The 17,999-nt window shown below is 48.6% G+C and overlaps 1 protein-coding gene across 2 annotated transcripts in view; it reads right to left on the reverse strand.

Annotated features, from left to right (window-relative positions):
• Positions 1–3,660: 3,660 nt before the first annotated feature.
• AMOTL1 (angiomotin like 1) overlaps positions 3,661–17,999 on the reverse strand; it is a 127,167-nt gene continuing 112,828 nt past the window's right edge. For both annotated transcript variants that reach the window (XM_061204038.1, XM_061204039.1), the window contains exons 9-13: positions 13,666–13,856; positions 9,961–10,086; positions 8,651–8,877; positions 5,251–5,526; positions 3,661–4,152 (exon numbers count right to left, since the gene is read on the reverse strand). In XM_061204038.1, coding sequence (XP_061060021.1) covers positions 4,046–4,152; positions 5,251–5,526; positions 8,651–8,877; positions 9,961–10,086; positions 13,666–13,856 — 927 coding nt within the window. In that variant the 3' untranslated portion in view covers positions 3,661–4,045. The remainder of the gene's footprint in view (positions 4,153–5,250; positions 5,527–8,650; positions 8,878–9,960; positions 10,087–13,665; positions 13,857–17,999) is intronic.

A 17,999-nucleotide genomic window follows, 5' to 3' on the forward strand; every position in this document is an offset into this window, starting at 1 on the left:
GAGTGTGAGATCACTGGGGGCAGAGAGAAAGCATGCCCCACCGGCACCAGTGCAGACACGCAGCAGGACTTTGTTCTGGAAAACATACCTCTTTGCTCAGCTCCCAGCAGCCCAAGCGTGAGCTCCCTGCCTCAAAACCTTGCAACCCCTCCACCTAGTCTCCACAGACCCCGGGGCCCTGCCCCACCTGACGTCTGTGTTCACATCAGTCTCTGAGACTCAGGCTGCTGTAGGGAGAATTTCTCTTGCCATCAGCTATGGACGAGGACGCAGGAGCCACCTGCAATCGTCGGCACTCAGCATCATAAGGACACAGGAGGCTGCGGGCAAACCCGGGAGAGAACGAACAGCAGTGATGGCTGGCTTCTCTGCAGGGGGCATTCCAACGGCCTCCCCGCTGAGCAACAGAACCAATGAATTCTCTCTTCCAAGTTCACAACCCATTGGGAGCAACTGTCTCCATCCAACCCAAGTCCTGTGTAGTCAAATGCACACATAGGTTCCAAAGAGCAAGTTCTGCAAAACTGAAGAAGAGAGACGTGTCCCCACTCTCTGCCCTCCAACCCAAGCCCTGGGAGGGACGTGGCAGCCCTGTCCTGCATGCCTGCTCCAAGCAGACTTAGCATGACACTGTGGCTGGCTTCCCAACTCCGGGAAGCAGAAGAAAAGCTAAGAAGAAAAAGCTATAAGGAAAGGTTCTGCACACGCTCTGAAATTAGTGCCGGAAAGCAGCAACATCTCCTTCTGCATACAGAACCCCGGGCAGCATGCAGAAACTGCCAGGCGACACACTGAAGGAAGAAGCGGAGTTTCTCCAGCACGTCATCACACAAGGCCGAGGCCTTTACCCTTCACCCTGAGACAGAGCCCGCGAGTTCAGAATCAGACACCACTGAAAAGCTCTGGAGAAGGCCCGGCCTCTGGACCACTCGCAAGTAAGTGCTTTTTAACCAGACTTTGTGGTCCTGCTTACAACGGAACACAAAGACTCCTACCTATACTTGTGTTTATGGGCAGTTCTAGCAGTTCTGGGCTTTAGTCCTATTTCTTAGCTCCCGGGGTGGCAAGGGGGCAGGAAGCTGTGTGTGTGTGTGTGTGTGTGTGTCTACGAGTGCACACATCACATACAGGGGACAGAGCGGGTCAAGCTGTGGCGCTTATCATCCCCAAGTCAGAGGCAGTCCAGCCTGTGTCGAAGGCACAGCTCCTCTGCCAAAGCCTCGGTTCAGATCCCAGCCTCTCCTGGGGAAGGGACTTGACCTCCTGAGCCCCAGTTTCCTCCTCCGTGAAATAAGGATGATAAACTCGCCCCTGCTCCCACGTGGTCTGAGGACTCATTAAAAGGGACTTACCCCAGTGCTTGCATACAGTTGGCACTAAAAAAATGGAGCTAGGATTATTTTCTGAAAATCCAATGAGATCATATATTGTCGACTGCCAGAACACACAGTGGGCGTTCAGTACCTGCATTTCTCCTAAATGCAAGCAAGGCTTCGAGCTATGAAGATGAAAAGTGTCAGGGCCCATAAAAGAAGACATTTCAAAACTATAGGTCCCTCTTCTTATGGAGGAGTCTTAGCAGGTTAGAAGAAAAAAAGATTAAGAGACTGCAGCACAACTGAAAAATGGTGACATCTGTGTTTGCATTCTGACAATTAACACGCCTGGCAACTCGGGGGACCAAGGAAAGCAAATGAGCCTTGTGCCTGAGCTGCCAACAAGATGTGCTGGGGCATAAAGATGAGGCTTTGTGGGAAACTGGGCTGCGGCTGTCACTCTCACCCGTTTCTAGGGGACACAGCCCAAGTTTGGGGTAGCCCAGACACGGATGATGGGGGCTGGCAGAGGTGATGTGCCCTCTTACTTCTAGACGTTTTCTTTCCATCCCCCACATTAATCAGGGGTCAAAATGTCCTTAAGAGAGTTAGTTGCCATCAACTGAGCCTCATCACCTATAAAAAGTGACGGGGAGCTGAGACTGGGATGGGGATCCCTCTGCCCCATCCCTGCCCCGACGTGTCCATACTCACCTGGCCCCCACACCAGCCATGGGGCCTCGCTGCTCCCTCCTCACACCCAGGGCTGCTCTGGTTTCCCAGGCTGCACAATCCTCAGCGATGGTTAACGTGGGACTGCAGGAGGCAACAGGCGCGATGCACAGCGCCTACCGCAGAGCAGGGCTTGAGCAGCATCCGTTCTGCTTACTCTCCTGACCACTAGGCAGCTCAGAGGCCCCCTGGGCAAAGCCATTGGTTTCCTTCCCCACCTCTCCCTCTCCAGCTCACACCTCTGTCATCCTTCCACCACCTCAATTTGGGGAGGCTTCACCCAGGTTACACTCCAAAGACCAACTCTAAAATGAGCTACCCAAGCAAAATTTCCTAAGTGATGCTGTCTTCAGGGTTTCATTTGGGTGGGACTTGAAAAAGCCTCAGACCTGGGGCTTTTTTTTTTCTTTCCTTAAGTAAGTATGAGGAAAGGGACCTGGGAAAACACAGATCCAGCTACCCTGCAGGGAGAAAACTATCAGGATCCTGCATGAGCATCTGACAGCCTGACTAGCTTCTCTCTTCTGATCCAGCACCTTCTAGATTTGTAAAGAAAGCCGATATCTGAGGAGTCAGATGGGAAACCTTACAGCACAGGGATGAGGCCCACGACCTCACTCACTCCTGGCTCTTTGACCTGGTGTTTCCGTCTTACTTTGGACAAGTTGCTCCCAACTGAAATCTTGAGAAACGTGACCACACTGTATAGACACTGGCCTGTTAGGTCACAAAGCAAGTTCCTGGCAGGGCAGAACTGATGTGCTGACACACCCGTGCTGACAGTCACAGAGTCTGCGTGCTCACCAACAATGCCCAGAGGGACGCGAGGGGCGGGCAGAGCGGCGGCCACAAACAGTAGAAAGCGGGACAAGGTGCCTGGGGAGATTCTGGATGCCACCAAGTCAAGTGTCACTTGTTTCCCAGAGTGCAGTCCTGAAAGTCCTACCTCAACAGAGCAATGAGGTGGAGATACCAAACTCCACGCAAGAGCTGATGTGAGAGAGAAAAAAGTCGGGGCCATGAGCTTAATGCAAGACGTCACAGTGCTCATGGATCTTCCGCCTAGTAGGAGCTTACCTAGTTCATGGTCAGAATGAGATCAACCACTGCAGCCCAACTCCTCAAAGGTGGAGGAAGCAGCCAGGGGACCCGCCATATGGCTTTGTCCCACTGGTCACGATGAATGATGACTCTTCAGTTACTGCTCTGATAAACCCCAGAACAAAGGAATTCTGTCATGGTTTGTTGCAAAAGGAAAAAAAAAAAGAAGGAAAAAAGGGTAAAATTAAAGAGTATGAAGCAGAGACAGAGATGAACTCAGAGAAGTGAGGGAGGCTGAACACCAAGACCAGAAAGCTCCCATCCTGTTTAGAAAATACTGCTCAACCCAGAAAAGCTAAGAAGTCCAAACCAAGCAGGTAATGAGGTGAAGATGGCCTTTTAAATTCCCCATCACCCTGGACATTTCTCCTCCCTGCCACACCCACACGCATTCACAGGACACCCCATGGAGGGCACAGGTGATATTACATTATATCAAGACGGACTCTCCGAGATTTCTAGGAGGTTCTTCTCAAACAAAACAAGCTAAGAGGCAAGGAGAATGGGCGTATTTCAAGGAAGATCCATGCTCAGGTTTATCTGTTTATAACCAGAGAATGGGTGTACACAGACCCTCCCCAAGAGATACATTTTCTGTACAACGGAAAAATTCCATTTCCTATTTCTTCTTTGTTTCCAAACCTACATGCATCCTCTCTCTTCCACCATAAGCAGTAAAAATCCACGACATCGTCTTCATTTTCAGTCATGTAGGTCTCCTGTTTTTGTTTTGTTTGGTTTTTAACATTTATAAAAAGTGTTCTCATTACTCTGAAATCCTGATCAGTTCAAATTATTCCTGATTTCCCGTCCACAACCTTCTTGATCTTTCTTTCCCTTTGCCACGTTCCTTGCTTGTCAATGTTCTGTTGCAAAATTCAACAGGGATGCCGGTGTTAGATGAGAACTTCCATCATCTCCCCGTCAGGGAACTCGGGCTTGTGGAGCAGGCTGCTGACGCGACCCTTGTGGTCAGGTGACTTCCCGTGGCCAGGCGAATTCTCTGCCAAACAGAAGGGACACGTTAGCAGCCTGTTCCCCAGGAGGAGCACAGCCTTCCCAGCCGTCTCTAAAACGGAACCATTGAAGTACCACCCCTCACCGTCGGTGCACGCAGGTAAGGCCGTAGGAGTCCAGCCCACGGTGGACCAAAGCTAAATGACTGGCCCTGGGATTCGGACACAAAGAACAGAACTAGGACGTGATGGGAGAGGTCTGAGTGGGTGAAAGTGGCATCGGGACTTTGTGCGGAGCCCTCACCCCCGCTCTCCTCCTCTCCTCTAAACAATCAAGTGCACGCCACGAGCCAGGTCCTTCTCACATGTTCCCTGCCTTCCTTGCAAAAGGGCATCCCAAGAATTAAATCTCCGAAAATAACATTGTGTTTATTTGTCTATTTTGGAGGATGAACACAGGGAACCCCTTTGGAGGAAACAATTCATTTATGTCCAGTAGCTCCCACCTCCTCCTCACCCCATGACTACGAACAGTCCAAAGCCAAGTCTATTCTTTCCATGGATACATCTGGACTCATTGCCAAGCTCCTCCTAAGCTGTCTTCTCTTAAATATTTGACAGCAACTCCTTAGAACTGGCCTGAGTACTGGGCCAGTTCGCCTACTTTAAATCTACCTTCTCCCTCAATCAGGAGGTGCTCTCGACCCCGAATCCTTGACGAGTAAACACCTTGAAGGCAATGTCTTTGTACCTGATGCTCTTGATGGACCTGGTGCCTGGTACCAGCTCCCAAACATACTGGGGGCGGGGGGGGGGGAACTAATTCCCTAACATCCCCTGGAGGGTATGTTTGCACACCTTCTGGGGAAGGGCTAGTTACAAAGCATACACTGAAAGGACAGATGCAACTTGTGGACTCCTTTAAATGGTAATAAGTTAGGAGTCTCTACACACATTTTAATTCCAGAATAATAAAGGGCATGCAGAGCCTAAGTGCATTAGGGTAACCATAATCATAAAATAACCCGTAAAATGAGAGTTGATTGGTAGCCCTTCTCCCTCCCCAGCTCAACAAAAGCCTCCCCCTGTCAGGCCAGGGAGCTCTGAGGATCCCTGGAGCGTGAGAGGAGGCGGGGACCTCATACCCAGCTTCTCTGCCGTGCCCTTGGCCGCTGGGTGCTTCAGGACCGGGCTGTTGGAAGGGGTTCCGCTCAGCCGGCCGCGCGTGGGCAGGGAGGCCACACTGGGCCAGAAGAGCTCGGCGCTCTTGTCCGTCTGTGTGCTGCTGTCCTTGCTGCCTGTCTTCGCGTGGGCGCTGCTGGCCGAGGTGGCAAGGGCCGCAGGAGATAGCGCTGTGGCAGGAGGGGTGGGCAGCACGGGGGTGGATGCGTGTTCGTGGGGCTCCCTCCCCAGCAGCAACCCTGAGGGCGGAAGAACAGCTTTTTCAATGCCATTCTTTAAAAACAAAACCAAAAAACCTAATCTGGGGCGGGGGAGGAGTTGTCAAGTAAATTGGTTCTAATATAACATGACAAATGATAGGATACTATTATTCTTAGGGTGCTATGGAAGAATGGAGAAGAGGCACTTTATAGGCAGAGTGTCAAGGGGTGAAGGCATTCCTGCAAAGTGTTCTAGAGGCGATGCTTGCTTTACCTAATATGGCCCAGGAGGGCTAGTCCTGAGCAGTGGCTGTGTGCTTCAGAAAACCTGAAGGCTTCCCTGCTCCTAGACACGGTCCCATCAGCCTGCTGCTCTGCCTAATAGCCCCCGACACCCCTCCACTCTTGGTAACAGATGGTCTCCTACAGGCCCCGGGTTAAAACAAACACGCTTCCTGGTCAGGGCAACACAGAGCTGTGTACAATATTCCCCAAAGAGATCCTTGCAGTGGAGAGCCATGTCCTCCAAAGAGTAGGAAGCCAGCTGGGCTCCTGGGAAGGATCACTCAGCCCTCTTCTCCCTCCCTGCCCGCCCCAAGAGCAGAGAGGCTGGGGCAGGAAGAAGGCGGGCTGGCTGGGGAAAAGGGAGGCATGATGTGCTGTGGTGTCCCTTTTCCTCAACGTCTTCCTACAAAGCTGGACAGGACAGCCACTGTTATGATGGTGAAATACGGCCCACGTTCAGAAAAGTGCCAGCACTCCAGAACACTAGCCTGTAGAAAACGCGGTAAGCACAATCGAGTGTCTGTTCAATTATTTAATGAGCCAGCAATTCATAACGTCTCTTTGCCAGGGCTATTTCAAGGTGCCCATTCATAACAGAATGCAACTCAATCCAGTCTGTCTACAGCAATGCTTCTCAAAATGTAATGTGCATATCAATTACTTGGATATATGGTTAAGATGAAGATTCAAGTCAGTGGGTGGGGCCTGAGAGTCTGCTTCTCTAACAAGCTCCCAGGAGAGGGTGGTGTCGTGGTCCAAGGACCACACCTCCAGTAGCGAGGGGCTTTGGCTAGGTGCTTCACACACAACATCTCATTTCATATGAGGTAGGGCCTGTTGTGATCCTTTGTCTTACAGAAAAGGAAATGGAAGCTTTGAGAAATAAGTATCTCACAGTTAGAAGTATCAAGTGCAGAAATGGGATTGGAAGCCAGCTGTGCCTGCCTTTAAGTCCACTCTGCGTTCTTTCCACCTCATCGCCCTGTCTGGTGAAAAGCCACCGTCTGGCAAGGATGTTTTGTGGAACCAAGTCACTGGCCTGTCTTCTCACCTGGGAGCCCCTGAGCCATCGGGAAGGTATATGTCATCACCTCTACCTCCTTCCAGAGCCCCTCAGGCAAGAGACTGTGGAAACACTTTGGGGACTGTGCACTGTACCTTCGCGAATTGACTGTGTGCCTCTGCCTGGAACCTCAGAGGGCCCCGCTCTGTTTTGTTATTTATTTATTTATTTATTTATGGCTGTGTTGGGTCTTCGTTTCTGTGCGAGGGCTTTCTCTAGTTGTGGCAAGTGGGGGCCACTCTTCATGGCGGTGCGCGGGCCTCTCATTATCGCGGCCTCTCTTGTTGCGGAGCACAGGCTCCAGACGCGTAGGCTCAGTAGTTGTGGCTCACGGGCTTAGTTGCTCTGCGGCATGTGGGGTCTTCCTAGACCAGGGCTCGAACCCGTGTCCCCTGCATTGGCAGGCAGATTCTCAACCACTGCGCCACCAGAGAAGCCCCCCGCTCTGTTTCTGTGACACGTGGACCCCAATCACAATAACGAGGAGGAACACCAGTGCAGAGAACACAGCAACTCTTCCCGCAGCCGGGTCCTCTGGCTCCCAGGCCTGGTTGAGACACATCAAATGCTAAGGGTACAGGCACAGACCCCAGTGAAATGCCTGCCTGGCTGGATGTCACAGACTGGCCTCTGCCAGGGAGGTTTCTATGGGAGCTGAGCACATTCAGACTCCCCTTCCAGGCCTGCCTGAGCACCGCTTCCAAGGCTCTCTAACTGGGCTGGGGAGCTAAGTGTCCTTGGGAGGGTCTTTGAAGATCCCAGCTGCTGTCCACACACGTCCTCTTTGAAGTGCATTTCCTTGGAGGGCAGGGGCTGCAGAAGTAACCCGTGGGGGAACTTCAAACAGAGATTGTGGCTGGGTGCCTTTGATCACCCCAAGCCTGTCACGTTCGTTCTGGAAGCCCTTATCCCCTTTGGCACGAAGCAGCCAGGCTCCTCTGGGGTTCTGTGCTGAGAAAAACAGCCTCTCGGCTCCTTAGATAAACAAAACACACTCTGAGCCGGGGAAATGCATCAAAGAAAGGCCAGGCCCCTGGGGTTGCGGAGTGCCGGGGACAAGAGCGGAGGATGCGTGTCAGGGAGCGCTGCCTGCGAGCCGGGCGGCTCTGCCGCTTCTCTCCAGACCCAGCCAGCCCCCGTCACCCCAGGAAACGTGTTCAGGGCTGAGACCACGTTTGCAGAACTCTCCTCAACATTCTGCCTGTGTAACAACAATCCGACAAAACCACCGCCACCAGAACGTTGTACTCGAGAGCACCGCTTCCCAAGCGCTTTCTCTCCATGATCTCATTTTGCCCTTGCCATGACCCCATGGGGTACAGCAGGGCAGACACCTCCAGACTCCGCCCTGCTCTGCGAGACACAGAAGCAGAGGCGGAGCAGTCTTACCACTGGTCTGGGGCAGAGCCAAATTCAGAGGCCTGAGGTCTCTGGGTTTTTCCCCTTAGAACATTTTACATTAAGGGTCACCTCAACTTTCAACAATAATGATGATAATTATGATGTGAATCAACCCGTGGTTAACAGCGACTCTGGTGGGGTGGTCTTTGCTTCCACCACCAAAGTGTGATTGATTATCCTTCCATGCTTTACGTACGAGTAAACTGAGACTCGGGAATACTCAATATTTCTGCTTTCACAAGGGTGTCTGAACTCCTTTGGCCAGATGAGGTGTCTCTCAATGTTTGTGTGGCTCCTTCTCTTCAGAGCCTCACCTCAGGAGGGGCGGGGCTTGCCTGAGGGGGCGGGGCTTGCCTGGGGAGGGGCGGGACTTGCCTGAGGGGCGGGGCTCGCCTGAGGAGGGGCGGGGCTCACCTATGCTCCCCTTCCAGGTCTTCTCCTCCTTCCTCTCCTCGGCTAACTGGCTGCTGGTGAGCGAGGTCTGGCGGGAATGAGTCCCAGTGGCTGCAGCGATGGACGGGACAGAGCGAGCGGGCCGCAGGCTGGAGGAGTCCATCTTCCCGGCGTCTTTACGGGATCGCTGCTGGAGGACCTTAATCATGGCATCCTTCTCTATGATTTTGGCATGGAGATTTTTAATACTGTGTAACAAAACAAAACAGTCATGATCAAAAGCCATTTGGCTAGAATAACATGAACATTTCTCTCAAGATGCCCAGGGACTTTAATTATAATTCAAGGACAGAGAGTTAAGCGCAGTGTTAAGTCTTCAGTTACAATCTCCAAATTGTAGAAGACGGATCTTTTGTAGTAGCTGAAAAGGGTGCACCTTCTCTGGCCCCTCAGGAGACTCTGGGATGTCCTGGGACCCCAAGGACACACAGTTTGAGTGACCATGGCCACCCAGCAGGGACCTCCTGGACTGAAGTGTGTCTAGGACCCTGGTAGTGGGAGGCGTGGAGAAGCAGTAGGAAAGCACACAAACTCGAGGCTCACACAGGGTGGGCTGCTCAGGAGAGTCAATTTCCCTATTTTCTGAGGAAAAAAAAATAGACAGGTTTTCTGTGAGAAGATGATGTTTTCCTCCCTGAAGGTCAAAGATGAGAATCAGAAAACACGTGAGTTCTTTTCACAACCCAAATAGTAACTTGCTGAGCTTACCAACGACTCAGCCACTCAGTCCTATTTTCACATCTGCAAAATGAGAAGCTCAGCTTCCCAGGGCTCCGCGGGGAGGGCTGGGGGTGGGCGGCAGGCTAGCTCCATTATGTTACCAAGCCCGCTGGACGTCTTGTTTAGTCCATGAGAAGAATGCATTAGCTATATAAGTTTTTTATTTCTGGCTGGAATATATAAATCCTGGCTCAAAATCTCTGAGACTTTGGAATATGATGTTTCCCCTGTCCAGCTGGTAATGTCTAGGATGTTGTAGAGACAGACACCCAGAAAACACATGGGCATCTAAATTCTTGTTATTAGCCTCCATCTTAAAACCTGCATCTGACGTGAAATTAGCCCCCAGAGACTTCAGGCTCCAGGCCCGTTGTTGAGTGGACCCTTTCCCTTCTCTCTGGGGCAGGGTGTGAGGGAGGACCTAAGCTTGAAGCTGTTCAGAACAGGAAAGGGCTGAAGTGTGAGAGCAAACATCAGGCTGGCGGCCCCACTGGGGTCTTGAGGTAAGTGCCCAGAGTGGAGCCTGGTGGCCGTGCACAGCTTTCCCTTACGTGTACTCCATGTCCTGACATCTCCTGGTGGCCTGCACCACCTCCTCCTCCTCCTGCCAGATGTGGGCCTCCAGCGAGCTCTCGCCATAGCTGCCGTTCCTCGAGTGGTTGATGATCGTGGTGTCCCTGGCAACACAGGATGCACACAGAGAATGATGCCAGTCCTTGTGGGGAGGGGTCCAAGGGTGCCACACTAAAAATATCTCTCCACAGACTCCTTCACCCTTTGCCCTCTCCTAAATCCTGGCCAATTCTCTCCCTAAATTGCTAGAACTAAGACAGTATCTAAGGAAAACAAAATAAAACCCCCAAATCCAAATTCCCTGCCCATTCTACTAATGACATTGAATTCTAAGCTATGTGGCGTGCTCTGAACACGGACACTACTGCACATCTACAGGTTTAACCTCCTGACAGGTGGATACTGATATTACCATAATGGTTAGTATTTCTATGCTTGTAATCGTTCATACTCACTTCTCCTTTCTCAATCAGAGTTAAAGTTTTATTTCTACTTCTCACCCATATAGCAGCTATTTCAAGTATTTTACAGTAAATGGGGACTCAGTAAATCCTTGAAACGGAGACTGGCCCTCCTGCACAGCGAGGTTCCAGCTGAAGTCCCCTTCACGTTTGCATTCGAGCTCACCACTTTTATGAGCCCCTGCCTAGGATTCAGCTCCGTTCAGAGTGACAACCGTGCTGGGCAGCAGGGCACAAAGATGAGGAAGACACACACCCTGTCCTTGGAAAGTCCAGTCGAGGGGGTAGAGTGAGGGGAGGGACAGACAGAGGGAGACTGCAAAGCAGTGTAGCCGGGAACAGATGCCTGACTGAAAATCACTGGTCCAAGGTAACTGTTCCTCCTGCCACTGGTTTTGTCAATTGAATTACTCCTAATTAATGACGACTGGTAAAAATAAGATAACTGTGCCATCTAAGTGATCCAAGTATGTCTTAGGCTGAAAGGCCCAATAATGTCTCTGATCAGTGAATCTTAAACTAGTAAGAAATCATCCAGCCAAATATTTCACATCCCTTTAACTTCATATTCCAGTGTTACAATCATATTCATATTTAAAATCTTACAGCTCTTTTCTAGAACACCCAAGAAAGCAAAAAAGGGGGCCCTTCTTTTGTCTCTTTTAACAACAGCTATCCATGAATGAGCGTTTCCTTCATGCCTGGCCCTGAAGCACGCTACCCGTGGTATCTCATTTAGTTCTCTCAGGAACTTGTGCAGAAGGCATTACTATCCTCATTTCACAGATGAACAAATGGGTGACTTTGCAAGAACACCCAGTTAGTGAAGGTGGAAAGGGATTCAAATCCAGATATCTCTGACTCCAAAGTCCATGCCCGTAACCATCACTCTACACTCCCAAGTTTCCTGTATCTCTATGAAGAAGGCCTCAGCAAAGGTACATGAATGATAAAATAAACCAACGAAGAGGGCACATGTGAGAATGTGGCTAAGTGCAAACTGACTGAAAACCAATCAGAAAGCCAAATAACACAGAAAACCAGCAAAATGCTTTAAACATACTGACAAAATTATAAATTCACTGCATGGTACACAAAAATCATCAATATAGGAATTAGTGGCCAGAAACATTTTCAACTGATTTATTTTTGGAGAATTTGCATAGAGCTGGAGACAAATTTAAAAATTCATGTTTATACTGTCAAGGACGGCAGATACAACTAGATGAAAATGACTTCAAAGGTAAATACACACAACTCTCAGCAAAATATTACATTGCTTTGAAATGCTCAAAAAGTTTCAAAAGCTTCTCCACCCACACAAAATAGGCCCAGCCTCTCAATCTTCTGATCAGTGGTGCCAAAATGCACCAAGATGGCAAAATCAGTTGGTATACAAATATCACACTGCCTGTAAACATGAAGTATGTAGCAGTAGCTGAAAAGTCACAAAACTAATGGCTGGAAATAGTCATTTTTACCAATTTTTATGTAGCCATTTAGATCTAGGCAATAAAAGCTTAGAATTTTGACCTTTCTCAAAAATTCTTCAGTTTCCTTTTCTCCCTTTTTGTCAACAGAAAAGCGATGCTAAACTATAGAGGTCTTCTTTGAAAAGAACATTAAGATTGGAGCTAAAAACATGACCTCCTCTGAACTGATTTTTCCCAAGACTGTGGGAAGCAGTGGTCAGTAGAGGGGAGGGTAGTTCCCCATGGAACTGTTAGATGCTCAATAGATACATGTGGAAGCAAAGAATGGGGGAAGGCAGGGATGGTGGAAAGGGTCCCCATCCATCCATCCATCCATCCATCCATCCATCCAGGACTTCAAACAGAGCAGAGGAGGAGAGCAACAGGGCTGGGTAAATCGCAAAGGATTATTCTCTGAGGGCAAGAGGTGTTTCTCCTGCTCGAAGGATGACGGCCAAGGCTGGGCCTAGCACAGTGTGAGTGGGGCTGACCATCTGTGGGCTCTGGCTGGTTCTACTCACGACATCCCCCCACCCCCATCCTGTGCCCACCCAGGAGTCTCATGCCTCAGACCAGTTCATTCCCCTACTTCTTTTACATTCCATTCCCATTCGTCCTAGGACCCCAAGCATGCATTAATCTGATAAATCAGAAGAGTTGAGACAACAATGACCCGTAAAAGCCCTGGGTCATGCTTCCAAGGTAACGCACTTACATTGTTATTGGGGCTCTAGTGTCCTCAGCCAGGGGAATACGGTCTGGTTTCCTGCTCATAACCAGTCAAGAATTATAATTTCCATTTCAGAAACTAGGTAATTTCTGAATAAAGTGACACTCAGAAAGGCTGGTGCAGTCACACACCTATAGTCCGCAGCAGAGGGACAATTCAATGCTCAATATATTGAATAACTTATGGGTGAAAAGCAGGGCTGGTAGAACGCACAGCCACGCAAGTCAGGCGAGGTCCAGCAGTCAAGGGAAACTACCTGCTCATTCAGACAAAGGTAGAGCTTAACAGGATTATTTTGTGAATTATCGAGCATTTCGAGCTAATTTTTAAAGAAAAAAATAAGGCTGTGTGACTGCAACAAAGGAAATAAAGCAACAGAGGTAATAACTGACAGCAGCAGAAAACTACTGCAAACCAAGTGAAATCAGGCTTTAAGTCAGACAAATTTCAACACTTACTACCAGTGTGATCTGGAATAAACTACTGCATCTTTCTAAGCCTCATTTCTTCACCTACAAAATGAGGATAATAATAGTTCCCACGCTCAGGGCTGTTATGAGGTTTGCATATTCTTGTCTGGTCCATGAAACATACCCACTGCTTAAAGGAGTATAAAGTATACTTTCCAGCATCATTCTTAAAGACCACATAGTACGCCGCTGTGTGGATGGAGTTTAAATTATTGAATGAATCCCTCTTGTTGGGCTCTAGGCTATTTTAAATGTATTGATGTTTACAACCACACTGGGATAAAAACTTATATAACTTCAGGCACTTATATAATATAATGATTTCCTTAAGATAAATGTCGAGAACTAGAATTTTGGAACCAAAGGAGAGGTACATATTGCCAAAATCATCCTCAGAAACATTATACCACCTTGCTCTCCAACTAGCACTACAGCCACTTTATAATTATTTTTAACTGCTCTCACTCCCTGGGATGCATCCGTGAACCCCTTTGGACACTGTGTTTTTCCAGCTGTGCTTTTCCGAGCAGCACAGTTCCATGGGACTCACCTCTCGGCCGCTGCAGTGGCTGCAGCGTTCATGGCGAAGTGCCGGATGGCGCTCTCCTCTACGTATTTCTGCTCCCACTTGGTCATGTCAGCCTCCAGCGCCAGGATCCGCTCTTCCTTCTCCCTTACGAGTTCCATGAGGGCCGGGGCATTGTATTCCGGCAGGCTGGCTGGCTGGCCGTTTCCGTGTTTCTGGAGATGCGAAAGAAGTAACATCTTGATGCTGAATCGGGGCTATAAAGTAGACCCTGGTTGGGCAGAGTTACCCACGTGGAGCACACACGGTTCACCCAGATCCTGCAGCACAGTCACACCCTTGCTCCCTCTCCAGCACTGATGACCCGAATGGGGGTGGATTCTGACACCATCAACCTCTATCCCCACTTCCTCTATCTCATTTAATTCTCCTCGAGCTGTATAAAACAGAGAGTATTATCCCAATTTTACAGATGGAAAAACTAAGCTGCTGAGAGATTGAATGAACTATTCCTTGTCTTTAAGCTGATCAGTAGCAGGGTCAGGGTTCAAACCCGAGTCTGTCTGCCTATATCCAGCTTTGCATGACAGGAAGTGGCTTGTCCAATGTCTTGCAGTTAATTTATACCAAGAGCCAGAACAGGAAAGTTTGGCCTCCTGGTCTAGGGCACTTTCTCCAGAGTTCAAGGAAGTGATTCAGCTGTTTGCTTCCCCTGAGGCTGGGAGACAGAATGTGAAGGCACCGGAAGTGGGAGTGAGATGACTTAAGGGCATGCTTGCCCAGCCTCTCATCTGGGAAACAGAAATTAAGACCTGCCCCAGATGGAAGCCCAGCAATCAGACAGGATCATAAACATGAAAGCACTTAATACACTTTAAAGGGCTAACCAAAGTACAGTGCTACCAGAAAAACCTCTAAGGCAAGTCAAGCTCATTTTCCAGCCCTTTCTCTCCATCTGTGTCCATAAGAGAGAAGTGTTATTCAGATAACACAACACAAAGCGGCTGTGTTATCTGAATAGCTCATGAGCTGAGGATATTCACTTTTCAGATTTTCTCCCTTCTAACTCAGGGATACTATTTCCTCTAAACAGATGACTTATTAGAGGACGAGGAGGTTTGACTTCTGGCCAGTGGGTCATCTCGGGAACTCAGGGCTAGGAGATCAGTCGGGCCTGAGCTACTCAAGGGGAGAACGATTTCATCCCAGCTCTTCTCTGTCCTGGGACATGCATTCCCCTCTTGTTTCCCAGTGATCACAAACTTTAAATGCAGAGTTGTTTGCAAGGTGAGAGGTACCTTTCACCCTGAACCACATAAATTACCCAGAGCAACAGCTGGGCATTTGAGTTGCACTGCTGGAACCTAATCCCACCAGACAGAAGAGAACAAACGGGCCTACGGGCTTTTTGTAAACCATATGCTTCTATTTGATTCTTGAAAGCTACAAATACAAATTATTCTAGGATCCAGTGGTAGCTTGCCAGTGGCCGGCATTTAAGCCAGAATAGAGTGGAAGGCATGTACCTGTCCTCATCAGCCTGCATAGGAAGTCACTGACCCCATCAAGCCAGGCACCTGGCCTCAGGGCAGGAGGACAAACAAACCAGTCCACTGAGATGAGAAACTACCCTGTTTTTAGAAACTTTCCAAGAAAAAGATCCCACAGCCTCACTTAGCTGCCATCTATGTCTGTCAGTTTCTATCCAAATCCCTTGTGTTGTCATCTCGGCTGGTGACCTGCTCAGGTCCTTAAGAGCTGTTTAAATAAACGCAAGAATTTAGACACTCAAGTGTTCAGAGATAGCACAGTCTAATGGGTACGTATGTTGGCCAGAAAAACAGATTAAGGGTCAGGCAGGCCAGCTTTTGCTGCCCGTTCAGCTAGTCACCAAATATTTACTACGCATGCACCCTGTGTAGGGGATACCACAGTGAACAATGCAGATAAAAACCTTTGCCCTCAGCGTGTTCACCTGGGAGAAAGGCCTTAATTTGCTACATGACCTTGGGCTGGTCTCTTAGCTGCCCTGGGCCTTGTTTTGCCCTTCAAGAACATTCCCGCCTTCTTTCTTCTACCTCCTAAGACTACTGTGGAAGATGTGAAAATTACTTTCAGCTCTTTTCCAGAAAGGAAAGATTGTGAGTTCTTAAAAATGTTAATTTCCCTTCCTCTTTTACCATTATTTCTATTTCACTTCCCCCCAACTTCTAGTAATGCTTAAGTACCACACTTTGCCTCCCAAAGTAGAGGGAGATTACTTCTAATAACAGAACCTGTTCATTGAGAGCTGCTCTTTCCTGCTGGTCCTAGTGTCCCGACCTATCTTCCCTCTCCGCCCTTCTCAGTCCAGCCACACTTGCCACTTTTTTTTTCAATGGGATTGGAAAAGTTGGAGTAATTTGGGCACCAAAGATGCCCTATGCCATCAAATGACTCTGAAGGTAATGATGAGAAGAACAGCAATGGTAGTTATTCTTCCTTCACCAAGTGCTAAGTGTCAGGCACTGTGTAAGTACTTTGTGCAAATTTTCTTATTTGTAGTCACAAGTATATGGTAAATATAATTTATGTGCCCCATTTTAGAGACAAGGAAGTGAAGGCTCAGAAAGATTCCTTTTGTAGTAGGAGGAGAAGGCAGCCTAACCCCAGAGCCTATGCTCTGACTCAGTTCACGATTCTATGCCACTCTGCTCACCTCCAGCCTACCCACCCTTCTGGAAGGTTCCAGAAGGAATAACTTGCAGGAGTAACTGGAGCTCACTTAGGAGCTCTGTGGGGAGAGGGCCGGGTGGAGAGGCTCAGCTGTGTCCTGGTGTGGGTCTAGGGCAGAGCCCTTGTGTGGGGTGTTGATTCAAAAGTGCTCTAAGCTGTTCTCTCAACGGTCCCTTCAGAATGATTCTCTATGGGAAGAGGCAGGCAGTGTGGTCTCACTGCTTTGTTGAGGGGAGAGATGACAAGGGGCTTTATTTATTTTGTGTGACCTCAGTATGCCTTCTCATGGGGTCAGATAAATGCCTCGGTGACACCGGGGTGAAGGAGCAGTGTGCGAGGTGGGTTGCCCACATCTGGGGTGGACACACGTGTGAGCTCCTCAGAGTAAAAAGGAGGAAGCAGATCAGAGAGGCAGAGTTTCTCGGGTGACCCCGCGCTCCACAGTGGACGCTGGTCATCCCTGCTGGGGGCCAGCAGAGCTGTGGTCGCCACACTTGTCCACAGACTCCAGGCAGGAGTTGGACCAAACTATAGTATCGGCCACGTGGAACTATTATGGTATTTTGGTGGACTTCTTTGTAACAACATTTTTGTCTTTTCTGGTTATAGAATAATGTATGCTCATTGGTAAAATGAGAAAATGAAGTATTAAAGGAAAAAATAAAAAATAATACTCATCTTTTTAATGAGTAGGCAAAAGCAGGGAAAAGTAGGGAAATCCCCAAGTGCCTTTCATAACAGAGGAGATAGATTAACACTCCCATTAAAAAAACAATTGTAATATTATTTTAAAGAGATGCTGGGCAGCAAAGTTCTGTTTAAAGATTGTCTCCCCCTCTCTGGTCTCACGTCAGCCGTACACAGCTGGGGATCTGCTATCAGCTCCCGAAGACAAGTCCAAAATGCAAGCCACGTCATTCCCCAGGAGAGCCCTGATTCTGAAACTTCTGTCCTCCACAGGCAGCCGAAATCTGACAGCATCCTTTACAAACAGTGGGGAAGTTGTGTTTGCTGCTCTGAGGAAAAACAAACGGGGCCTGAGTGTGTGTGGGTCTGAGTGTGCATACGGGAATGGTCCTCTGTGGCAATAGAGAAATTTTTCAAATAATGCTTCCTTCACATTTCTTCTTGATACACAACAAGGATAATGGAGCTGAGTCTGGTTTCTTTCATCCCCCATTTTTTTTTTTAAAGAAAAAGACATCTTGCAAAACTAAACGTTGATGATATGTACAGGAAGACATTCTTATACATTTTGGATAAATTGGTATATTTACTTTGCAGAGTGATCTGGCAATATCTAGTGATGGTTAGCATATGCATTCGTTATGCAGAAATCCCATTTCTAAGTATATCCTCTTGGGAAATGCTTACATTTTTTTGCAAGGAGACGTAAAAAGGCAGCTCATTAGAGTACTGCCTATAACAGCAATACCACTGGCACAAATCCCAAACGCAATCAATGGGAGAGATACAGTTTAGAATACATATAGTAGCTGAAATGAACGAAGAGTGTTTTCATAGCACTCAAGATAGAAGATCCAGGGATATGTAATTTAACTGTAGGGTGTGGGTGGCACATTAACTGGAAAAGAACATTCTTTTTTGCTCTAAATACTGAGATGTGCCCATTCTGTCAGCCA

The sequence above is a fragment of the Eubalaena glacialis genome, chromosome 10 (assembly GCF_028564815.1).
Source record: "Eubalaena glacialis isolate mEubGla1 chromosome 10, mEubGla1.1.hap2.+ XY, whole genome shotgun sequence".
Classification (NCBI taxonomy): domain Eukaryota; kingdom Metazoa; phylum Chordata; class Mammalia; order Artiodactyla; family Balaenidae; genus Eubalaena; species Eubalaena glacialis.